Here is a 26497-nt window from a genome sequence, read left to right as displayed (position 1 = left end):
GGTCTCTGAAAAACAATCTGAGGGTTTTGAAGGGGCAGGGCGTGGGAGGTCGGGGTACCAGGTGGTGGGTATTATAGAGGGCACGGATTGCATGGAGCACTGGGGGTGGTGCAAAAATAATGAATACTGTTATGCTGAAAATAAAAAATAAATTAAAAAAAATAAAAACAACAACAAATTTCTTTCATACAGAATTCCAGACATGGACAGAAGAAATCAGACCAGCATCTATGAATTTCTTCTCATGGGACTCTCCGAGCAACCAGAGCAGCAGCCTCTCCTGTTCGGGCTTTTCCTGGGCATGTACCTGGTCACCATTCTGGGGAACCTGCTCATCATCCTGGCCATAGTTTCTGACCAGCACCTCCACAACCCTATGTACCTCTTCCTGGCTAATCTTTCCTTTTCTGACATTGGTTTCATCTCCACAATAATTCCCAAGATGCTAGATAATATTAGCTCAGGAAGTAAACTGATTTCTTATGGTGGGTGTCTGACACAGCTTTATTTCTTTGGCCTATTTGCAGATCTGGACAACTTTCTCCTGGCTGTGATGGCATTTGACCGCTATGTGGCCATCAGCCACCCCCTCCATTATGCCATGACCATGAACTCCCAACGGTGTATCCTGTTGGTGGCTGGGTCATGGATGGTCACTACCTTCCATGCCCTAGTGCATACCCTCCTGGTAATGAGGCTTTCTTTCTGTGGCCCCAATATCATCCCCCATTTCTTCTGTGATCTGGTCCCACTCCTGAATCTGGCCTGCTCCAGTACTTATGTTAATGACCTGGTGCTCATCCTTGTGGCAGGAACACTGCTAATTGGACCCTTCATCTGCATCCTTACATCTTACTTTTATATTGCTTTGGCCATCCTAAGAATCAATTCCACAAAGGGTAAGCAAAAGGCCTTCTCCAACTGTACCTCCCACCTCTCTGTGGTCTCTCTGTTTTATAGCACAGCTATTGGGGTCTATTTATGTCCTCCATCATCCCCCTCAGGTGGAAAGGACAGAGTCTTCTCAATAATGTACACAGTGGTGACCCCCATGCTGAACCCCTTCATCTATAGCCTAAGAAACAGGGATATGAAGGGGGCTCTGGGAAAACTACTCAGAAGAAAAACACTCTAATGTTCTTTCCCAGGACCTTGTGGTCCTGACTCCAAGACTCAGAGAGCTGGGAGTTGAAATTGGCCTCCTGATGACCTAACCACTGAAGCTTCCCTGAACATGTGACTTCTTTTTTCTTATGTTTGTATTACAAAGTACAGATTGACATCTAAGGACAGGGAGGGACAAGTGATAACAGTAACCTCAGATTGTCTCTGTGAAATGCCCATGCTCTGAGTAGTTTACTATCCACTCTCAAAATGGCTCTTGTTACTTTTACTGGTCTCAAGCCAAAGCCTGGGGGCTTGTATACATATAAAACAACAATGAAAGTAAAAATTTTTGTTTGGGTCAAGTTATAACAGAACTGTGGAAGATGTCATTGGCCCAAGAATATAGGATTCATTATGTCTGGTAGCAAGAAGCACAAAGGAAGTAACCTGATACTTTATATTTAAATAGGCAGTGTTCTATTGAAACATCAGAATGGGGCATAGTTTAAGCCCTGGGTTCCAGGGTTGGCTTTGCCAGAAATGAACTGTGTGACAGCTGGATAATCACTTGATTGCCTCTGAGCCTTGGTTTCCTGAAACATTTATAAAATAGAGTGAATGAATTATGTTAGTCAAAACCCTATATGCATATATCCCACTTCCAATAATATTTAGTGTTATGGTGACAAGAACTAAAGACTTGAAGTCAGAAGTTACAAATCAGGACCAAAAGCCTTCCACTCTCACACTATGTAATTTGGGGAACATTCTTCCTTTCTGAGGTCTGGTTTCTTTATCTGTAAAACTGGAAAAACAACTACATCATAAGAGTAATAAATAATAAGAAACATATAAGCTTACTTGGGTCACAGTAAGTGCTCCACAAATGTTTATGGAATCCAGATCTTAAGTTCTGTTATTTATCTTAATTAATCTTAGGAATTCCCTTCTCTCTATTGGGAAAACCCTCAATCACTCCCTCTCTGGAAGCCCTGTTTCCAGTCTTCTTATTTATTTATGAAGGCTCTTCTACATGATTTCTCTCTCTGGTAAATATTTTGGAGGTCTCTGAATATGGAGGTAGAAACTGTGTTAAGGAGAATTCTTCCAATGATTATTTAATTCCTCCATATTCACTTCACATGGGTCACCAATGGTTGACTCAATGTAGGTAGAAGAGTGTGCTAGTGTTGGGAGGAATATTTTTTCACCTAGCTTGACTTGTACTTGCGAGTGGATGAGATTTATTTAATCTAACAACTGCCCTAGTTTGCTACCCTTACTCACTCTGCCCCAGAACAGAAATTTTGTGCACACTCAGCCCAGGCCAATCCTGTTTCTTACTGAGAACCAACCTGTTCACAGGGACATGTGCTCTGCTATGTATCTCCAAGGGTAAAGTGGCCACTCATATACTCCTGAGAATCCTCCCAAATCCAGCAATAGTTGCTTCTGGGGTTGGTCAGGAAAATATTTAGGTTCTCACTTCAAGTCATGTCTCTAACTTAGACTTCATCAGGAGTAAAGTAGCGATATAGCCCCTGTCTTTTGTGTGTCCTTGTCTTATTCAGTAGTTGATTGAGAACTCAACTGGGAAAGTGGGTGCTGTTTCTTGAGCTCCCTCAAACACCCCCAACAATCTGAAAATCATAGCCTCAGCACATATCTAGAGTCTCGGAGACTCTAGAGTAAGATATTTAACATCTCCGAGTCACCTTGTATGTAATAATGAGGTAAAAATCTAAGTTTTAATAATATTGATAAACAGTAAATAACTGAATGGCTATAACTGAAGTGCTTCTCATGATCTCTGACATGTAGAAGGGACTCAGAAAATAACCATAGCCCTTGTATAGCTGCTGTTGTTTTCAAAGTTGCTCTTCTCATTGTTGTAGGTCTTGTGAGCCTGACCCCTCCCTGCTGAATAATCATGAAGCCAACAGAATCATATGCTTTTTAATGGTTGTAGTTGTTCACATTTACCAAAAATAAGACACACAGAATTTGGCAAGCATATTTTAGGCCATTTTATTGCCAAATAGCACTCACCATCAAATGAGAGATTTGAAATGTCCTGGCCCAGTGCTTATGAAGAGAGGTAGGCCTTTTACAAGGTGTTTTAAAGCCATAATATTGGAATCTATCTTGGTTTGGGTTCACTTAGAAACAGGTTCTGAGGCAAGAATTTGAATATAAGCAGTTCTTTTGGGAGGTGATCCTAGGAAACACCAGGAGGAAATGGGGAACGAAGACAGTAGAGGAAAGTAGACAATACAGGGACACTACCACATGAGTTACCACCATGCCTAGCTGACCCTAACTATGGCTGGGGAACTCTGGAACCAGTACAGAACACCCACTTCTAAATTACCCCACCCAACTCCCACCAGCTGAGACTGAAGGCTTTCCCAGGGAGCATTAATTCCTCAGCACTTCTTCTCGGCTATGCATGTCTATCTGGAACTCATGGGATACCCTGGGACACCTCCAGCAGCCAGAAATAGCTTTCAGACAGATGGATATGCTGGTATCTGAAAGTATGTGGGGTAAATCCATATGTCCTGTCAGTATCAGGACAATGATAAGACTTGAGGGTACATGGCTGAGGCAACAAGAGCATTTACTACTGTTTACCCCTTGCACTGCTCAGACCCTCTTGCCCCCCATATTAAGTCCACTACACCTTGTCACTGCTTCTTTAAAGTGGTGGCTGAGTGCCATGTTCCTTTTTAAAAAAAGATAATAGGAGGGTTAGTAGGACAAGCTGTAGTCCCCACTGCAGCAGTTTGCCTCAAGATTAGAGTTAACATGTCATCTCCTCCACCAGATCTCCCTTCTATATGTTCAGAGCTTCTGCTGTTCTGGGTTGGTTGTCCAATGGCGTCTTTGAGGTCTGACTTCAGGTGCTCTGACTCTACTGGCCATGCCCTTCCTTGTTATCTGCACTTGGTGCAGGTCTCTGTTGTTGCAGAACATTATTACAATTTTAAATGTCTTCGTACACATCACTGGGCTATTAAGGAGGGCATGTATTGCATGGAGCATTGGGTGTTACACACAAAAAATGAATCATGGAGCACTCCATCAAGAACTAATGATGTACTGTATGGTGACTAACATAACATGATAGAAAAGTTATTAAAAAAAGAAAAAAATAAAGTTCTTTGTTACAACTATCCTACAGAAGGAATCTGTGGATTGAAGTGGATCTAAATTCCAGTAATGCTGGGGGCCTCCCAATTAAAATATTTGTTTCTCTTATCTTCCCTGTATAAATTACATCCTCCCTAAGCATTTCAAGCAGAGGTTGTGTGGAGAAGAGACCTCCGGCAGCCTCAGGCGAGTGTCACAAACACAGGAGCCTTATTACCAATTATGTCGTATTGTTCATAGAATTCATCTAACAAACATTCACTCTTAGCGATGCCCTGCTTTCTTCTATAATATTTACATTATCACCCTGAAACTCTGTACCTGGGCTATATCCCTGCATTTTTCTTCTATAATATTTACTTTATCACTCTGGAACTCATTACCTGTGCTATATCATAGCTTTGGATCCTCAGGGAACAATCAGAATCAGGGTTCCCCGCCTACAGTACCCATTACAGGTCTAACTCATTCCATCCATTCATGGGAGCACCTGCTGGTGTCCCAGTAAATCCCACAAGTTCCAAACATATACCTCCTTGCCCTTGTTAAACAGCAGCAATCTTATCTCATTGTAATAATTTGGATCAAGCACTGCTATAGTCTGAATGTTTTTTTTTTTCAAATATTTTGCTAAAATTTTAATTAAAACAAGTATATGTATTACTATGGACTCTGAAAAACAGTCTGAATGTTTTTATCTCCCTCAAAATTCTTTCTGCCTAAAATGCTTTCTCCTCCTCCTCTTCTCCCTAACACTCACTCATTCCTTAGATCTCAGCTGAAGCATCATTTCCTCAGGAAGGGTAGGTTAGATCTTTGTGATTTACATTTTCCAAACTCCCTGTGTTTCTCTTTCAATGCACTTTTCTCAATGATATTTAACAAGTAATTGCCTAAGAAACTACTTTACTTATTCTTCCATTCATTCTACAAATATGTACGAAGTTCCTAATAGGTGCCTAACACTTGCTATTGGGGCTACTATGAAGAAAAAAATACATCTTGCCCCTGACTTCATAGAGCCTGTAGTCTAGTGCATAACATCTCTTATGATTTACTGTAAATTCTATGAAAGGAGGAGCTCTGTCTTAAACACTACCATACCCCATAGGATTTAGCTAAATAAAAGAATGAAGAAATTAATATGGAAATTAATGATTAAGTGAATGAGTTCTATTTGGAATGTTTATTTAAATTTTTTTGAAATTTTTATAAATTTATTTTAATTTCTAACTTTTGTTTTTACTGTTTGATGATTTCTCACAAGGCAAAACCCTAAGTATCTACCACCTGTTGAGGAAATAGATCATTGCCAGCTTTCCAGAAACTGTCTGTGTACCTCTGTGAAATTGCAGCTCCTCTCTTCCCTATGAAAGTACCACTATTCCTATTTTTTTAATTTTATTTTTTCAGTGTTCCAGCATTCATTGTTTATGCACCACACCCAGTGCTCCATGCAATACGTGCCCTCCTTAGTACGCACTATTCCTACTTTTATGCTAATTACTTATTTGATTTCTCTTTTAATTTTATGACATATACATCTGTGCCCAAATGGTGTAATTTAATTTTACCCATTTCAGTTTTTTTATTGTTTATTTTTCCAGTTTTATTGAAATACTATGGACCTGTAATATTGTGTAAGTTTAAGGTGTAGAATTTGGTGGCTTGGTATACATATATATTGTGAAATGATTACCACAAAAAAGTTAGCTTACACATCCATTGTCTCACAGTTACCGTGTGTGTGTGTGTGTGTGTGTGTGGTGAGAACATTTAAGATCTATGCTCTTAGCAACCTTAAAATATATAAGAGTATTGTTAGCTACAGTCACGACAATGTACACTACATCCCTACAACTTACTCATCTGAATAACTAGAAGGATATACTTTCAACTAACCCACTTCTCATTCCAGGTCCTGGAAATCACCTTCTACTCTTGGTTTCTATGAGTTTGGCTTTTTCGACATATAAGCAAGATCATATAGTATTTGTCTTCTCTACCTGACTGTTCACTCAGCATAATAGCCCCAAACTTTATCCATGTTGTCACAAATGAAGGATTTCCTTCTTTTGTATGGCTGAGTAATATTCCATTGGGTGTTTATATACCACATTTTTTTTACCCATTCTTTTGTCAACAGCACTTATGTTGTTTGCATATCTTGGCTATGATGACTAATGCCACAATGAACATGGGAGTAGCTCATTTGGTCACTGGGAGGAATAAATGACATAAAAGCATTTGAGCACTTTAAACAGAATGTCTGACTCATAGTAAACACTCAACATATGCAACCTATTATAATTGCCAACTATGTGCCTTCAACAACATCTGCGTCTATGTGAGTTTCAGATGTTTGGCAGCAGACGGACATGAGAGTTGATAGGAATGGTCCATTTCTCTTTCTAGGGAAATGAATGATTTGTGTTCCCAGACTGAAGAGAGCATAAGTAAAAGGGAAAATATCCATCCAAGCCGCATACTGAGAACAGAGAGTTATGAGTCAGATCAGGAAGGAAAACATAACAGAATATTTCTTAAGCACATTATAACCCCTGCAAAGTCATAATAAAAACACAACCATCACAGAGAAAAAAATGGTGAAGGATTTCTTTGGAAAATTCAGAGAAGGGAAATATAAAAATGGTCAAAAATACAAAAAAAAATGTTTCCTTCAACTAGGAAAAAAAAGTAAAACGATAATAAAGGATTGTGGGGTGTTTTTGTTTTTGTTTTTGTTTTCTGTCATCAGACTGAGAGACAGAAAAAAGTTGGCGAACAGTGCTGTTAGGTTGTGTGGAAAAGGACACTTTCATATGCTCTTTTTAAAATATTTTTTTAAATTAATTTTTTATTTTTTATAAACATATATTTTTATCCCCAGGGGTACAGGTCTGTGAATCACCAGGTTTACACACTTCACAGCACTCACCAAAGCACATACCCTCCCCAATGTCCATAATCCCACCCCCTTCTCCCAAACCCCCTCCCCCATGTTTATAGCAGCAATGTCCACAATAGCCAAACTATGGAAAGAACCTAGATGTCCATCAACAGATGAATGGATCAAGAAGATGTGGTATATATACACAATGGAATACTATGCAGCCATCAAAAGAAATGAAATCTTGCCATTTGCGACAACATGGATGGAACTAGAGCGTATCATGCTTAGCAAAATAAGTCAAGCAGAGAAAGACAACTATCATATGATCTCCCTGATATGAGGAAGTGGTGATGCAACATGGGGGCTTAAGTGGGTAGGAGAAGAATAAATGAAACAAGATGGGATTGGGAGGGAGACAAACCATAAGTGACTCTTAATCTCATAAAATATTTTTTTTAATTTATTTTCAGCGTAACAGTATTCACTGTTTTTGCACCACACCCAGTAATTTGACTCCAATTTTTTGGAGGATAATCTGGTGCTGCCACCTGAAATTAAAAATGCATATATACCACAGAGTCTCCTAGAGAGAGGTCATCTGCATGGCTCTTACTTAATAAACAAGACAAGGATGCCCACTTTCACCACTCTTGTTCAACATAGTATTAGAAGTCCTAGCAACAGCAATCAGACAACAAAGAGAAATAAAAGGTATCCAAATTGGCAAGGAAGAAGTCAAACTCTCTCTCTTCACAGATGACATGATTCTTTATATGGAAATCCCAAAAGACTCCACCCCCAAACTACTAGAACCCATACAGCAATTCAGCAACATGGCAGGATACAAAGTCAATGTGCAGAAATCAGTGGCTTTCTTATACACTAACAATGAAAATACAGAAAGGGAAATTAGAGAATCAATTCCATTTACTATAGCACCAAGAACCATAAGAGACCTGGGAATAAACCTAACTAAAGAGGTAAAGGATCTGTACTCGAGGAAATACAGAACACTCATGAAAGAAATTGAAGAAGACACAAAAAGATGGAAGACCATTCCATGCTCTTGGATCAGAAGAATAAACATTGTTAAAATGTCTATACTGCCTAGAGCAATCTATACTTTTAATGCCATTCTGATCAAACTTCCACCAGTATTCTTCAAAGAGCTGGAGCAAATAATCCTAAAATTTGTATGGACCCCGAATCGCTAAGGAAATGTTGAAAAACAAAAATAAAGCTGGGGGCATCACGTTACCTGATTTCAAGCTTTATTACAAAGCTGTGATCACCAAGACAGCATGGTACTGGCATAAAAACAGACACATAGACCAGTGGAACAGAGTAGAGAGCCCAGATATGGACCCTCAACTCTATGGGCAAATAATCTTTGGCAAAACAGGAAAAAATATACAGTGGAAAAAAGACAGTCTCTTCAATAAATGGTGCTGGGAAAACTGGACAGCTATATGTAGAAGAATGAAACTCGACCATTCTTTTACACCGTACACAAAGATAAACTCAAAATGGATAAAAGACCTCAATGTGAGACAGGAATCCATCAGAATCCTAGAGGAGAACATAGGCAGTAATCTCTTCGATATCAGCCACAGCAACTTCTTTCAAGATATGTCTCCAAAGTCAAAGGAAACAAAAGAGAAAATAAACTTTTGGGACTTCATCAAAATCAAAAGCTTCTGCACAGCAAAGGAAACAGTCAAAAAAACAAAGAGGCAACCCACGGAATGGGAGAAGATATTTGCAAATGACAGTACAGACAAAAGGTTGATATCCAGGATCAATAATGAACTCCTCAAACTCAACACACACGAAAAGGGCAAACATATCAAAAAATGGGAAGAAGATATGAAGAGACACTTCTCCAATCAAGACATACAAATGGCTATCAGACACATGAAAAAATGTTCATCATCATTAGCCCTCAGGGAGATTCAAATTAAAACTTCATTGAGATATCACCTTACACCAGTTAGAATGGCCAAAATTAACAAAACAGGAAACAATATGTGTTGGAGAGGATGTGGAGAAAGGGGAACCCTCTTCCACTGTTGGTGGGAATGCAAGTTGGTGCAGCTACTTTGGAGAACAGTGTGGAGATTCCTCAGGAAATTAAAAATAGAGCTTCCCTATGACCTTGCCATTGCACTTCTGGGTATTTACCCCAAGGATACAGATGTCACGAAAAGAAGGGCCATCTGTACCCCAATGTTTATAGCAGCAATGGCCACAGTCGCCAAACTATGGAAAGAACCAAGATGCCTTTCAGCGGATGAATGGATAAGGAAGATGTGGTCCATATACACTATGGAGTATTATGCCTCCATCAGAAAGGATGAATACCCAACTTTTGTAGCAACATGGACAGGACTGGAAGAGATTATGCTGAGTGAAGTAAGTCAAGCAGAGAGAGTCAATTATCATATGGTTTCACTTATTTGTGGAGCATAACAAATATCATGGAGGACAAGGGGTGTTAGACCGGAGAAGGGAGTTGGGGTAAATTGGAAGGGGAGGTGAATCATGAGAGACTATGGACTCTAAAAAACAATCTGAGGGGTTTGAAGTGGCGGGGGGGTGGGAGGTTGGGGTACTAGGTGGTGGGTATTATAGAGGGCACGGATTGCATGGAGCGCTGGGTGTGGTGAAAAAATAATAAATACTGTTTTTTTGAAAAGAAATAAATTTTAAAAATTTTAAAAAAATAAACATCAAGCTACAGGAAAGTAAAAAAAAATGCACATATACTTTCATAAAGCATTTCCATTCCTAGAAAAATATGTGCAAACAAAGATATCTGTAAAAGAATATCCATGTAGCATTGCTTTTGTGATAGCCCGCCCCCAAGAAAGGAGATACATGGCATGAGGAAGGATGGTCTATAATTGTGGAACATCCAATAGGCACTAAATACTTTAAAATAACAAGGTAGGTTTTTTCTTTAAGAATTTATTTATGTATTTATTTGACAAACAGAGATCACAAGTAGGCAGAGAGGCAGGCAGAGAGAGAGGAGGAAGCGCTCCCCCCTTGAGCAGAGAGCCTGATACAGGGCTTGATCCCAGGACCCTGAGATCATGAACTGAGCTGAAGGCAGAGGCTTTAACCCACTGAGCCACCCAGGTGCCCTATGGGGTAGGTTTGATGGTGACAGAGGAGATCTGTGATATATTGATGAGAGAAACAAAGAAAGCTCCAGAACAAATGGCCCTATTTTTTGTAAAAATAAAATTATACATGTATATTTGTGCATAGAAAAGTGTCTGGGTGAGTCCATGTCAAAATATGAACAGCGATTACTCCTGGAGAGGAATGGGGAAGATGGGAAACAAGACTCTCACTTTTCACTTGATACGTGTTTCACTGCAAAATATTTTTCACTTCAATGAAATGTAAAAATAACAGGCTACATCTTCAAGGACTTCTTAGAGTCAAATTTTGGAGCACAGGACAGAGAACTCCATGTCCAGGATGATCTCCCAAGTCCTGACCACTCTCGGGATCACCTGCCACGCCACAGGAGTCACTAATGCTAATACTGGAAGTACTGCCTCCTGGGTCCCAATCCCCAGGGACGGTCTCAGATTTGGACAATGACACACTTGGGGCTCGGTGCTAGTGAGAACCATGGAGTCATGCAGAAGCATGTGATAAAATCTCCCAGTGCATTTCCTAGGCATGCCTTCCTGCCCCTGACCAGCAGAAGCACCACCATGAGGCTGGCTGCCCTCTCCCTTCAACTCCTTCCCAATGCCTTCCTTTCTGCTATGCTGGGCAACTTCCCGTCTTCCCCGAGTAGATAGCTCTATGCTACTGTCAAAAGAAGACATGACAATACATGCTCCCTGAGGGACGAAGGAAGTGTCCAGCCCAGCCCATTCCAGTCCAGTCAGAGGCCCACAAGAAGCTGAGTCTCCTCGCTCAAGACTGCACACCCACACTGCAATTTCTGAGCCACTCAGGTAATTCCTTCACAGGAATTGCTCTCTGAAATTTCTGGAGGGATAACCATCTTTCTCAAATTGGATCCTTTACACAGTATTGTGCATTTTGTGAAGTCTGTCTTTGACTCCCTTAGTTTTCTTCTTCTTTTTTTTTTCTTTTTCTTTCCCTTTATAGTGCCTCTTCCTTATGCCATCCTCAGACATGCTATATATCTTCATGGACTTTCTCCTCCCTTTATGAAACCTAGCCACAGGGGGGGGGGGGGAATTGCCCCAAAACAAAAAACAAACTGAATGTTTTAAATAGTCAAGAGTGTTTCCTTTCAGGGAAATTTTCCTGAGTCAAAGAGAAAATATCTGATAGAATTCCAGAAAGCTTTAGTCACTTTGGGAGGTGTTATGGGTAATCAGGATTGGATGATTCTAAAATGAAACCCTGTACATAGCTGTCAACTTTGTCTTTCTTAAAAACTGACCTGGACTTTTCTTTCCACTTCTGGGAATTAGTGATCAGACTGAAAAACCCAGAGAATAGACTAAGTCATGTTATACAAGTGCCAAGAGCTTCTGTTTATCAAGGTCATTTTTGGAAAGAGAGGCAACTCTGTTATCAGGGAAGTCTGTGGATCTGAGTGCCAGGACTTGTGGGGACCTGTTCTGTGATAGGGAAGCCAAGTTCCTACTGGAATTTAAAACAAACAACTTTACACTATTTCACAAACTTGTTACAATGCCTTTAAGTCCACAGTCTCTTGTTTTTGTTTTTGTTTTCTTTACAAAAGCTCTTCTATTGAAAGCAGGGGTTCATCTTCCCATTTCCCAGATGAAGAAACAGAGACTCTCAAGAATGAAGTGATTTTCCCAAGACCCCCAAGAAAAGTTTCATGGCAATCTGACACCAGAGCCCAAATCTTACCATTCTTCAATTAAGACTTTTTCACATACCACACTACTTTTTCTCTGTCCACATCTTTATATAAAGATTCTTCTCTAGTAGTTCCTCATTCCTGGCTTCCCATGCCTTGTCCCATACCACATCATTCTCCTTTGCCCACAATGAGCTGATATGCTGCACTATGTGTCAGGAGGGATCATCTCCACCAGCTCTGAGGGAGATGAGGAGGACTGTGGTTCCAGGCAGCCTGCCCTCCAACAACTTATGGGGCTTTCTCCAGTCCTATAAGCATCTTTGTCACAGGAGCTTGATGGGTCTATGGTAGAAGCCACAGGCTGTAAACTGTCTGGCAGAGGTCATTCTCTTCTTAAAACACCCCTAAGAACTGAGGGGAGACATCTCATGTTTCCTAAATAAAGTCAGGACCCATTGCTCTGATTTGGAGGCTCCAACTACAGTGACAGACTAGTAAGGGGATGGAAGGACAGGACAAGAATAAAACATAGGTGCTAAATGGGTGAGCTAGGACAGAAAGAGCATCACTTCTGAGTTAGCTCTATGATCCAACCCTATGCTCTGTGGCCCCACAGAAGTTAATCTATCCCTCTGATTCTCAACTTAATAATCTGAAAATGGGAATGATAATATCTACTTTTTAATTCTATAATGAGAATTAAACTAGAAAAAAAAAACACGAGAGACACTTATCAATGGCTAAAGGCACAAGATAGCTCAGTAGAAAAGGAAGAAACAAAGAGGAAAGTAGGAACTGGAATAGTTAGGGAATGTTTAAGGGACTGCATAGTCCAGTGGTTAAGAGCATAGACACTGAAGAGCATCTGGGTGGCTCTGTCGGTTGAGCATCTGACTCTTCGGGTTTTTTGTTTGTTGTTGTTGTTGTTGTTTGTTTGTTTATTTGTTTATGTTCAGTTAGTCAATGTACAGTACATCATTAGTTTTTGACATAGGGCTCAGTGATTCATTAGTTGCGTATAACACCCAGTGCTCATCACAATACGTGCCTTCCTTAATATCCATCACTTTTTTGTGGAGCATAAGGAATAACACGGAGGATAAGGGGAGATGGAGAGGAGAAGGGAGTTGGGGGAAATTGGAGGGGGAGATGAACAATGAGAGACTATGGACTCTGAAAAACAATCTGGGGGTTTTGAAGGGGCAGGGGGTGGGAGGTTGGGTGAATCTGGTGGTGGGTATTATGGAGGGCATGTATTGCATGGAGCACTGGGTGTGGTGCATAAAAAATGAATTCTGGAACACTGAAAAGAAATTAAACAAATAAATAAAAATTTTTTAAAAAAGAGGGAACTTGTGATGAGCACTGGGTGTTACACGCAACTGATGAATCACTAAATCTACCCTCATTAATAGTACACTACACTATCCATTTTGAGTTTATCTTTGTGTACGGTGTAAAAGAATGGTCGAGTTTCATTCTTCCACATATAGCTGCCCAGTTTTCCCAGCACCATTTATTGAAGAGACTGTCCTTTTTCCACTGGATATTTTTTCCTGTTTTGTCGAAGATTATTTGCCCATAGAGTTGAGGGTCCATATCTGGGCTCTCTACTCTGTTCCACTGGTCTATGTGTCTGTTTTTATGCCAGTACCATGCTGTCTTGGTGATCACAGCTTTGTAGTAAAGCTTGAAATCAGGTAACGTGATGCCCCCAGCTTTATTTTTGTTTTTCAACATTTCCTTAGCGATTCGGGGTCCATACAAATTTTAGGATTATTTGCTCCAGCTCTTTGAAGAATACCGGTGGAATTTTGATCGGAATGGCATTAAAAGTATAGATTGCTCTAGGCAGTATAGACATTTTAACAATGTTTATTCTTCTGATCTAAGAGCATGGAATGGTCTTCCATCTTTTTGTGTCTTCTTCAATTTCTTTCATGAGTGTTCTGTATTTCCTTGAGTACAGATCCTTTACCTCTTTAGTTAGGTTTATTCCCAGGTATCTTATGGTTCTTGGTGCTATAGTAAATGGAATTGATTCTCTAATTTCCCTTTCTGTATTTTCATTGTTAATGTATAAGAAAGGCACTGATTTCTGTACATTGACTTTGTATCCTGCCACGTTGTTGAATTGCTGTATGAGTTCTAGTAGTTTGGGGGTGGATTCTTTTGGGTTTTCCATATAAAGAATCATGTGAGACTATGGACTCTGAAAAACAATCTGAGGGTTTTGAAGGGGTGGGGGGTGGGAGGTTGGGGGAACCAGGTGGTGGGTATTAGAGAGGGCACAGATTGCATGTAGCACTGGGTGTGGTGCAAAAACAATGAATACTGTTATGCTGAAAAGAAACAAAAAATTTTTTAAAAAGGAAAAAAAAGAAAAGTCATGTGAGGGGCATTAAATTCAGCATCTCATTTAATAGTCTCAAAAACTCTGAGTGAGCACCATATGGTTCCTTTTACAGACTGGGAAACTGAGGTTCAGGGAATCTAACTTGTTGAATCAAGAACTCGAATACAGCTCTGTCTGACTCTGAAGCCCATTATTTCCCATCCTGTGCCCAGCTTCTCTACATTGCCTTTTCTGTATTGCTCCTCAAGCAGTAGTGAGAGCTGCTTAGGAACCCTTAAGAAGTGTAGACATGGACATGGCTGTGAGGGAGAGTTTGGAGTTAAGCTCTGGGAGCCAAAGAGCTACCTCTGCCTTTGTTAGCAACACATTGTAACTGCGGACGCTAGACATTTAGTTTGGCGCAAAAGAGCGCAGCCTTATCCACTGCTACTTTTCTGCCACCTTCAAGCAAAAAAGGAAGGGAAAAAAAATCAGAGGCCATAGGCTGGAAGTCATAAACGAATTTACTGAAGCCCGGCTGTACTCCGGGAAATCCTGTCCTTTCTACACTCAAGACCCATGCTGGTTTCTGACTGCCAGTAGCAACAAATGTAAATGTTTAACCTCTCATATAAATAAATAAAATCTTTAAAAAAACAAAAATAATAATTCAAAAAGATATAAGTACACTTATGTTCACTGCAGCATTATTTGCAATAGCCACAACACTGAAACAACCTAGCTGGTCCATCTATGGATGAACGGATAAAGAAGATGTAGTATATATATACAACGAAATACTATCCAGTCATTAAACGGAATGAAATCTTGCCATCTACAACAACATGAGTGGACCTTGAGGGCACTATGCTAAGTGAAATAAATCAGAGAAAAACAAATACCATATGATATCACTTATATGAGGAACTTAAAGGGGGAAAAAAACTCTGGGTGCCTGGGTGGCTCAGTCAGTTAGGCATCCAACTCTTGATTTCAACTCAGGTCATGATCTCAGGGTTGTAAGAACAACCCCACATTGGGCTCTGTGCTGGGTGTGCAGCCTGCTTAAGATTCTTTCTCTCAAGAGAACCCTCCTGCACTGTTGGTGGGAACGCAATCTGGTGCACCCACTCTGGAAAACAGTATGGAGGTCCCTCAAAAAGTTGAAACCAGAGCTACCCTATGACCCAGCAATTGCACTACCAGGTGTTTACCTCAAAGACACAAATGTAGTGATCCAAAGGGGCACATCCACCCCAGTATTTATAGCAGCAATGTCCACAATACCCAAACTATGGGAAGAACCTAGATGTCTATCAACAGGAGAATGGATAAAGATGTGGTATCTATATACAATGGAATATTATACAGCCATCAAAAAATGAAAACTTGCCATTTGCCATGACATGGATGGAACTAGAGGTTATTATGTAAAGTGAAATAATCAGAGAAAGACAATTATCATAAGATCTCACTGAGATAAGGAATTCGAGAAACAAGACAGAGAATGATAGGGGAAGGGAAGGGAAAATGAAACAAGACAAAGGCAGGGAGGGAGATAAACCATAAGAGACTCTTAATCTCAGGAAACAAACTGAGGGTTGCTGGAGTGGAAGGGGGTGGAAGGAATGGGGTGGCTGGGTGATGGACTCTGGGGAGGGTATGTGCTATGGTGAGCACTGTGAATTGCTGAAGATGAATCACAGACCTGTACCCCTGAAACAAATAATACATTATATGTTAATTAAAATTAAAATAAAGAAGTAAATAAAAAGATTTTCTCTCTCCCTCTCCCTTTCCCCCTCCCTCACTGCTAACGTGTGCTCACGTGCATGCTCTCTCTCTCTCATAAAAAAAAAAAGAAAAGAAAAAAAAAAAACCTCATAGATGCAGAGAACAGATTGGTAGTTGCCAGAGGCAGAGGGCAGGGAGTGGTGAAATGAGTGAAGGGGGTTCAAAGGTATAAACTTCCAGTTATAAAATAAGTACAACATGGTGAATACAGTTGATAATATTACATCACATATTTAAAAGTTACTAAGAGAGTATATCTTCAAAAAGTCTTCATCACAGGAAAAAAATTGTAATTGTGTATGGAGATGGATGTTAACTAGAGTTATTGTGGTGATCATTTTGCAATATATACAAATACTGAATCATTATGGTGTACACCTGAAACAAATATAATGTTATATGGCAATTATATGTCTCAATAAAAAGTACTAAATCTGTTTGTTCTTATAGCAACAGATGGTCAATACCAACTGGACCAGTGTATCCCATTTTGTTCTCTTGGGCATTTCTGCCCAGCCGGAAGAGAAGATTCCACTCTTCCTTCTTTTTCTACTGATGTATGCAATCAACATTTCTGGGAACTTTGCCATCATCACACTGATTATCTCTACTCCACGCCTCCACACCCCCATGTATATCTTCCTCAGTAACTTGGCTTTGGCAGACATCTGCTTCACCTCCACCACAGTCCCCAAAATGCTACAGAACATTTTTTCTCCTACCAAGGCTATTTCCTACATGGGATGCTTAGCTCAGACTTATTTCTTCATTTGCTTTGCAGCCATGGAAAACTTCCTTCTGGCTGCAATGGCCTATGACAGATACATTGCCATCTGCTACCCTCTCCACTACCCTAGGATCCTGACCAGAATGCTATGTTCACAGATGGTGGCTCTGTGCCAGATCCTCTCTCATCTTCATGCCATGCTGCACACCTTTCTCATGGGTCGATTGATCTTCTGTGCAGATAACAAGATCCCCCATTTCTTCTGTGACCTCTACCCTCTGATGAAGATTTCCTGCTCCAGCCCCTACCTCAACACCCTAATGATTCATACAGAGGGTGTTATTGTCATCAATGGAGCTCTGGCCTTCATCATTGCTTCCTACGCCCGCATCATCTCAGTGGTCCTCCGGAGCCCCTCAGCCAAGAGCAAGTGGAGAGCCTTTTCTACCTGTGGCTCCCACCTCACTGTGGTGGCTATCTTCTATGGAACACTCACATGGGTCTACTTCCGGCCTCTTACCAGCTATTCGGCAACTGAGGGTCGCATCCTGACAGTCATGTACACAGTGGTAACCCCCATGTTGAACCCCTTCATTTATAGCCTGAGGAATGGGGATGTCAAGGGAGCCTTCAGAAAATGGGTGAGCAGAATATGAACTTCTTCCTTCAGCTAAAATCCCAAAACACAGTTTCTAGTTTTATCTATGATTCTGGGAAAACAATTTTGTCCCTCACATATCTGTTTCCATTAGAACTTCCTAGAAATATCCAAATTAGGTATATATTATGGATTTTACCACTGAATATTGTTCTGAGCTATCCCTTAAACCAAAAAGCACAGGAAACTATGTATTTAGTTATAACTGAGAGGGTGCTCTGGGTCTGCCATTAAACAACAGGGTCATAATATACTTCAATGTAGGCAGCAGAAAAAAATTCTGGTTAATTCATAGATTTATTAAAAGTGTATGTGGAACTCATGAATTTCTACGAAGGCTAAGCAACCAGGCTCAATCAAATGGAAAAGACTAAGAAAGGTTGTATAGTCAGAACCACAGTCAAGTTCTATTTTTAATTTCTTGAGGAATCTCCACACTGTTCTCCAAAGTAGCTGCACCAACTTGCATTCCCACCAACAGTATAAGAGGGTTCCCCTTTCTCCACATCCTCTCCAACACATGTTGCTTCCTGTCTTGCTAATTTTGGCCATTCTAACTGGTGTAAGGTGATATCTCAATGAAGTTTTAATTTGAATCTCCCTGATGGCTAGTGATGACGAACATTTTTTCATGTGTCTGCTAGCCATTTGTATGTCTTGATTGGAGAAGTGTCTGTCCATATCTTCTGCCCATTTTTTGATATTTGTCTGTTTTGTGTGTGTTGAGTTTGAGGAGTTCATTATAGATCCTGGATATCAACCTTTTGTCTGTACTGTCATTTTCAAATATCTTCTCCCATTCCGTGGGTTGCCTCTTTGTTTTTTTGACTGTTTCCTTTGCTGTGCAGAAGCTTTTGATTTTGATGAAGTCCCAAAGTTCATCTTTGCTTTTGTTTCCTTTGCCTTTGGAGACATATCTTGAAAGAAGTTGCTGTGGCTGATATCGAAGAGATTACTGCCTGTGTTCTCCTCTAGGATTCTGATGGATTCCTGTCTCACGTTGAGGTCTTTTATCCATTTTGAGTTTATCTTTGTGTATGGTGTAAGAGAATGGTCGAGTTTCATTCTTCTACATATAGCTGCCCAGTTTTCCCAGCACCATTTATTGAAGAGACTGTCTTTTTTCCACTGTATATTTTTTCCTGTTTTGTCAAAGATTATTTGACCATAGAGTTGAGGGTCCATATCTGGGTTCTCTACTCTGTTCCACTAAATTATCTATTATTCAGTACTTTGAAGGAAATGTCAACCAATACAATACACACATACTAGCAACTGTGGTGCAGTCAATAAAAAATGAAGCAGAATAATTACTGGCCTTACTCTCATTTCATCAGTAGCCTTTAGGTACATACAGATATCAAAACCTTTAACTATTAACTCTGTTCTTTTCTCCCATTATTTCTTCATCTGTATGCTATTGATAGTAATAAGAATATTAGTAATAATAGGACACACACATATGGTTTTCATGAGCTGGTCACTATTATGAGTGCTTTACATATATTTTACTCATAAATTCCTTTCAACAACCCTAAATTATAGATACTGTTTCTCTCTTCTTTACAGATGGATAACTGAGGCAGAGTAGTTGAATCATTGTCAAAGAGCACTAAATGGTTTTACTTTTTGTAGACTAAGTGCTTGATTTAGCTTTGATTCTGGAGGGTTCCACTTCAAAAAGGCTATCTCAATAAATACACTGCCAGCCACACTGACTAGTAAAGAGCCAGAACTCTCCAACCTCCTATGCCATCACCCCCTGCTCATTTGCTTCAGAAATCTTGGCTGATTTAGATTAACTGACCATTTGTGCCATTTGTTTTTTTCTCTTCCCACACTTTAAAGTCCTGCCCTTATGTTTTAAATCCACCAATCGAATCAACCTGTGAAACCCAAGGCCCCTTCCCTCAACCCCAATAAAAGCAGAACACTAAGCCTATGCTCTCCTATGCTTTCTCTGTACCTGTGACCTCACTATGGGGTACCAAGTGTACAATATGCTTTCCAGACCTGAGGGTAATAAAATTTTTTTCAAAGTTTCCTGATCATTACTGAGGGCATTTTGTAATCATAATAACTACCAGGGCAGGTCCAGCTAAAACTGGTTACCAATAGCCCGAGAAAAAAAGTCACATGACAACTAATGACAATAGTGGCATTCTAATTCATGGTATCTGGTTCCAGAGTCCATCCCCTTGAACATGACCCCACACCACCTTCAACAAAGCCTTTTAGCATTTTCTCTTGGGTTTTTGCACTCTATTTCATTCGGACATCTTCAAGAAGAAGAATATTTAGAAAATCATATTTGCACAAAAGAGCTACTTACTTCTATTATTTCAGTGTAATTATAAACACTGCTCCCTTTATCTCTCAAATGTATGTGTTTCTTTACAGCAATAATACAGACACCATCACATATAAATAAATGGCACAATGATTCCACCCACTATTTTCATAGTCCATCTTTGATTCTTCTTTTCCCCTTACATATTACATCAAGTCTATCGGTGTGTTTAAACAGCCTACTTGACATATGTCCCATATAGGACCACTTACTTCTAGTGTTAGAGCCACTCTCTCTCCCAATCTCTATTACCAGTACTCTATGTCCTATACTGTCTTTTATGGAGGGACATGAAAGCTCAGATAGAATAATTTAGTCACTGTAATTACTGAACTGCTAGTTATTACTATGAATTTAAAATAATGTGAGAATGTAAAATTATTATAATTTTTAAAGAGATAGACTACTCTATGGTCTGCTCAAAAAATCACTCTCCTCAGGGCGCCTGGGTGGCTCAGTGGGTTAAGCCGCTGCCTTCGGCTCAGGTCATGATCTCAGGGTCCTGGGATCGAGTCCCGCATCGGGCTCTCTGTTCAGCAGGGAGCCTGCTTCCCTCTCTCTCTCTGCCTGCCTCTCTGACTACTTGTGATTTCTCTCTGTCAAATAAATAAATAAAATCTTTAAAAAAAAAATCACTCTCCTCAGGTGAAACATCTATACTCTGAGAACTATAGCATGCTGATGCAAGAAATTGGAGATCACACAAATAAATGCAAAGATATTCCATGCTTATGGATTGGGAGAACAAATTTTGTTAAAATGTTCATCCCAAAACAATCTACAGATCTGATGCAATCTCTCTCAAAATACCAACTGCATTTTTCACAGAACTAGAACAAATAATCCTAAAATTTGTGTGAAACCACTAAAGACCCTGAATGCCAAAGAATTCTTGAAAAAGAAGAACAGAAGTGGAGGTATCACAATTCCTGATTTCAAGATATACTACAAGGGTATAATAATCAAAACAGTATAGTACCAGCACAAAAATAGACACATGGATCAATGGAACAGAATAAAGAACCCAGAAATACACTCACAATTATATGGTCAATTAGTCCTTGGCAAAGGAGGCAAGAATATGCAATGGAAAAAAGACAGTCTCTTCAACAAATAGTGTTGGGAAAAACTGAACAGCTACATGCAAAACAATGAAACTGGACCACTTTCTTGCACCATACACAAAAAACTCAAAATGGATTAAAGACATTCATGTGAGACAGGAAACTATGAAAATCCTAGAAGAGACCACAGGCAGTAATTTCTCTGACATTGGCCATAGCAACATTTTTCTAGATATGTCCCCTGAGACAAGGGATAGAAAAGCAAAAATAAACTATTGAAAATACATCAAAATAAAAAACTTCTTCACATCAAAGGAAACAAGCAACAAAACAATGAGACAACCTACTAAATGACATTTGCATAAAGACATTTGCCAGTGATATATCTGATAACGGATTAGTATCCCAAATGTATAAATAACTTATGCAACTCAACACCAAAAAAACACAATCCAATTAAAAATGGGCAGAAGACATTAACAGACAATTCTCCAAAGAAGACCTACAGATGGTCAACAGACACATGAAAAGATACTCATCATCACTTATCATCAGAGAAATGCAAATCAAAACTACAATGAGATATCACCTTACACCTGTCACGACAAGTATATGACACTGCCATGATATGACTAAAATGATCACAGTTCTGCAGGCCTCACTGATGTATAATTTGGCTTAGCAATCCCCTATGCCCCATATTAGTTTTAAAAGATGAGAGGTTCAGGTTTGGTGATCTAAAAACAGCAGTTCGGGGGGTGCCTAAGTGGCTCAATTGGTTAAGCATTTGACTCTTGATTTTGGCTCAGGTTATGATCTCAGGGTCATGATGGAGCCCCACATCAGGCTCCATGGTCAGCATGGAGTCTGCTTGAGATTCTCTCTCTCACCCTCCTTCTGTCCCTCCATCCATTCTCTCTCTCCTTCTCCCTCTCTCTCTCAATCTCTTAAACAAATAAATATATAAATAAAATATTTTTAAAAATAAAGTAAATCAATAAAATTATTTGTCCAGTTCCAATATGATGAGATTCTAGGTCAGTCAATGAGGATCAGAATTATTTATTTATGAATTCATTTCTTCCCAAATCCAGGCAGGAGGGAGCCAACAAGGAAAATTATTTCACATGATTGTGAACAATACCAGGTATTATGAATGTAACCCATTTATTTGAGGCATTTTCAAGTTAGACCTTAACTCCTTAGGCTCAGGAGACGTGCTGACATCTCCTGTTCACCTGGGAACCAGGTTGGAAGCTTCCTGAGATGGAGAGTTTCCTGAAAAGCCTTCGCAGAGCCCCTTTAACTTCCTGGTTCCGCAAACTGTAGATTAGTGGGTTTAGCATAGGGGTAACTACTGTGTAAAAGATGGCAACTTGGCGATCCTGGTCCAAGTCATAGCTGGAAGATGGCCGGAGGTACATGCGGATCACAGAGCCATACAGAAGCAGCACAACCAGAATGTGGGAGCTACATGTGGACAGGGCTTTGCGCAGGGCAGAAACTGAGTGCATGCGGACTATGGCAATGCCAATGCGGGCATAGGAACCTAAAATGAAGAAGAAGGGGCTGACCACCACAGCTACACCCTCAGTAAATATTAGCATTTCGTTGACCACTGGTCGGGTGCAAGAGAGCTTCAGCAAGGGTGTGATGTCACAGAAGAAGTGGATGACCTTGTTGTCACAAAAGGTTAAGCGGGTGACCAACACACTATAAAGGAGGCTGTTGAGGCTGACGACCACCCATGAGGTCAAGGTTATGCGCAGACAGAGGTGATGGCTGATGATGGCAGAGTATCTTAAGGGGTCACAGATGGCAACATAGCGGTCATAGGCCATGGCAGCTAGCAAGTGGCCTTCCATGCTGCCCACAGCCATAAAAAAGAACAGCTGGATCATGCAGCAATTAAAGGAGATGGTTCTATTTGCAGACAGTGTGTGCACCAGCATCTGGGGAACAGTGATGGTTGTCAGAAACATGTCAATGAAGGAAAGCTGACTGAGCAGGAAATACATTGGGGTCTGAAGCTTGGGGTCTGAAAGGGCAACAATTACTAATAGGGCATTGCCCATAAGTGCCACCAGGTACATGGAAAGGACAATCCCGAAAATAACTGGCTGCATCTCTGGCCAGCTGGACAGGCCCAATAAGACAAATTCAGTTACTTCTGTCCTGTTTCTAGTGGCCATAACACAGGATCAGTATTACCCACCAACAGCAAGTGTTAGGATTAAATAATGCTGAAGTTTACTCTGGGATAGCCTTTAGGAAACACCTTTTCTTGCATGGATGCCCCTAGTTTTCAAAAGACCTTTTTTTCTTTCAACTCTTTCCCTTGTCATTATCTTTCTATCCATCCACTGAAGTACCCACCCACACTCTTTAGTTTATTCCAGATTCATTTGCTGACCACTTAAAATCTCTTGATATGATATATATTAAGGGAAGTAGGAGAAATCATACATGGTTGCTGTATACCAAAGAAGGCATCACTAAACACAGAATATCTTTGGTGTTTGCAATGCCCTGAAGAGCATACTAAACACCATACATTTAATTGTCACAACAATCCCATATGATACAAACTACTTTTTATATTACAGATGAGAGAGCTAAAGCGAAGAGACTACTTTGTTGAAGGTCTTATAGGCTCTGAGAGACAAAACCTGTACTCAACCCTGTATAGTTTTATTAGACATAAGCACCACAATTTACTGACTGTCAGAGTTGGTAAGTAAAGGAAATTATGTCAAGGCTCCAGGCAGATGTCCGAGTCTCTGCATCATTGATGGAGCCCTAGAGTGAAGATCTGGTCCTAACTTTGTATGTCCAGAAGCTATTGTTCCTTTGGTAGGGCAATTCCTGTTCCATTAAGTCAACTGAACTTACCTGGGATGAGAGCAGAAATTATTAACATCATCATTGATATTATTAATGATTATTTTTCAATAAATAATGTAATCTTCCAGTAGATGTGAATCTTGTTTCCTTTCAGTTCAGGTTTTCCCTATTGGCAGATGTACATGGTATACCAAAGAGGCTACTATTTGGTAAAATACTATATTTTTTCATAAATGAGAGAAAAATTGTTAAACTAGTAGAGTAAAAGGAACATACAATGGTTTCACTTATTTGTGGAGCATAACAAATAGCATGGAAGACATGGGGAGTTAGAGAGGAGAAGGGAGTTGGGGGAAATTGGAAGGGGAGGTGAACCATGAGAGACTATGGACTCTGAAAAACAATCTGAGGGTTTTGAAGGGGCAGGGTGGGAGGTTGGGGGAACCAGGTGGTGGGTATTGGAGAGGGTACGGATTGCATGGAGCACTGGGTGTGGTACAAAAACAAAGAAAACTATTATGCTGAAAATAAATTTTAAATTTTTTTAAAAAAAGAAACATACAATAAAAAGCAAAGTCTCTGACCCTAATGTTGCTTTATGTTTAGTTTTATCTCTTCCAGTGGTTCACACCTCTATGCTTCTAAATCATATACATCTTGTTTATGAATCTATGTACCAGTTTTATCAATTTATCTTCTGGCTCTCTATTATGAAAGATGAGGTTTTATCTTGTTCACATTATCCCCATTCTTCTCTCCTCCTTTCCACAATTTTTGATGGTTATTTTAGTTCTTAAATTAGTTGCTTTTCTGCTTTTTTTTTTTTTTTAAAGATTTTATTTATTATTTATTTGACAGAGAAAGAGATCACAAGTAGATGGAGAGGCAGGCAGAGAGAGAGAGAGAGAGAGAGGGAAGCAGGCTCCCTGCTGAGCAGAGAGCCTGATGCGGGACTCGATCCCAGGACCCTGAGATCATGACCTGAGCCGAAGGCAGCGGCTTAACCCACTGAGCCACCCAGGCGCCCTGCTTTTCTGCTTTTAAATGGTATGCTTAAATCTATACATTTTTGCTTTTGTACTTATCTTTTATGATTTTTTAAGTTTTTATGTATTTTTTATGTATTTTTATTATGTTCAGTTAGTCAAAATACAATACATCATTAGTTTAGCGTTGAATGATTCATTAGTTGTGTATAACACCTAGTGCTCATCATAACACATTATTCCATCAACTTCAGACTCCTCTTCTCTTCCTCATCCCTGCACCCTCCAAATCTTTGGAAAGCTGTATCTTGATTTATACATTGTCAAAACTGAAGACATATAAATTGAGTTGTAACCACAGCTAACTCTCCAGGTAAAAGCTAAAAACTAGTAGACTACATTTACATTAGTTTAACTACATAAATATTTTTCATGCAGAGTCAAATGACATGCTACGTTTACATTTATTCTTTGATGCTCCAGTGTTCTACCCTCTAAAGGAGAGTGTTCCAAATATTCAGATGAAGAATTAAAACTATTTTAAGGACATCTCTCTTGGTGATTTTCTTTACTTAACAATCATGGAACAGGAGCTTAAAAGATAACAAAACCTTTAATTTTCCAGTGTCTGTTAGTTTTTATTTCTTCCTGTAGCCTTCTCTATGTCCATGGATATAGATCAAACTATACCCTCTTGCAATCCTATTACTCATTCAAGGCAGTAGCCATACAAAGACTTCCCCAGGGAGATATAGATGAAGGTAAATGAGAAAGGATGGGAAGGAAGAGAGAAGGGATGAGCCCCTTCATGGGGAAAGTGTGAAAATAAAAGATCTCCAAGAAGGAAAAATTGGAAAAGCATATAGATTTATCCATTATGGGAAGAATGTAATAACAAAGAGTCCGTTTTCTTTGAAGAAAAGCAAAACTGTGTTTGTAAACTAATGATATGCAAAAAGAATACTAAGCAGTGGTAGTGTTCTTGTTGGCTGACTTCTTCAAGACTCGTTTCTGTATATTTTCTATTTCCCAATATCTCAACATTAGCCTCTTCAGAGCCTAAGCTCTAGAAGTCCTGTTCAGAGAGCTTTAAGGGATCAAGGATGCTGATGCTAGGGGAAGATAGAGAAAAGAATAGTCCATTTAGGAAAGGTATGAAGATATACACATATACAGATTTTGAACACCTTGAGCCATAAATTAAATTGAAATGGGAGAGGGAAAAAAGAAGAAGAACCCCTGGAAGAACCCCTGGAATGAACAAAAGCATCTCAGTTTTCCTCATTACCACGTGGTGCTTCAGAGACATCTAAAATCATTGAGAAGGTTAAAGCGCCTGTCTCGTAAAATCATTGAGAAGGAATAGAGCTAGAGTGTTAAGCCTTAATCCTTCTTATTCTCATCTTTCTTCTTTGATGGAAGAACCAAAAGATATGAGATCATTCACTGTTTCACCAATATCTAAATATTAGGAATATGCTCTATTAAATGCCTTCTTGGTCTAAATTCTATTTCTAGTCTGTTTCCCTGTGCTGAGGAATCACAAAGTTTGAATCTGAGATCTAAATTCAGAACCTCCTTTTCTCTGTCTAAAAAATGTATCTTCCAAATTCTCACAAAATAAATTAGGGCCTTTGTCACACATTTCTTGCACCTGGGAACTTTGAAATATCTTTCCATTCCCTCTCTGACTGCATGACTATATTCTCCATCTAAGCCTTCATATTTCCATTCAAAATCCTGCTTTTTGAAGGG

General features: G+C 39.7%; 3 protein-coding genes across 3 annotated transcripts; 2 read left to right on the top strand and 1 right to left on the bottom strand.

Annotated features, from left to right (window-relative positions):
- Positions 1–202: 202 nt before the first annotated feature.
- LOC116570796 (olfactory receptor 1361-like) lies at positions 203–1135 on the top strand. The gene has a single exon (XM_032308331.1). The coding sequence runs from the start codon at positions 203–205 to the stop codon at positions 1133–1135; it is 933 nt and encodes a 310-aa protein (XP_032164222.1).
- A 15434-nt stretch (positions 1136–16569) lies between these two features.
- LOC116570199 (olfactory receptor 1Q1-like) lies at positions 16570–17496 on the top strand. The gene has a single exon (XM_032306957.1). The coding sequence runs from the start codon at positions 16570–16572 to the stop codon at positions 17494–17496; it is 927 nt and encodes a 308-aa protein (XP_032162848.1).
- A 4624-nt stretch (positions 17497–22120) lies between these two features.
- LOC116570903 (olfactory receptor 1361-like) lies at positions 22121–23104 on the bottom strand. The gene has a single exon (XM_032308522.1). It carries the CDS (start codon positions 23102–23104, stop codon positions 22121–22123), a length of 984 nt encoding a protein of 327 aa, XP_032164413.1.
- Between the last annotated feature and the right edge of the window lie 3393 nt (positions 23105–26497).

Source organism: Mustela erminea, chromosome 12, assembly GCF_009829155.1.
Source record: "Mustela erminea isolate mMusErm1 chromosome 12, mMusErm1.Pri, whole genome shotgun sequence".
Taxonomy (NCBI): Eukaryota; Metazoa; Chordata; class Mammalia; order Carnivora; family Mustelidae; genus Mustela; species Mustela erminea.
Note: the sequence above shows the minus strand (reverse complement) of the source record. Positions and strands in the feature narration are given on the sequence as shown.

What these genes read in the sequence shown, in the direction of transcription:
- LOC116570796 (XM_032308331.1), top strand. Translation starts at nt 203, where the DNA reads ATGGACAGAAGAAATCAGACCAGCATCTATGAATTTCTTCTCATGGGA.
- LOC116570199 (XM_032306957.1), top strand. Translation starts at nt 16,570, where the DNA reads ATGGTCAATACCAACTGGACCAGTGTATCCCATTTTGTTCTCTTGGGC.
- LOC116570903 (XM_032308522.1), bottom strand. Translation starts at nt 23,104, where the DNA reads ATGGCCACTAGAAACAGGACAGAAGTAACTGAATTTGTCTTATTGGGC.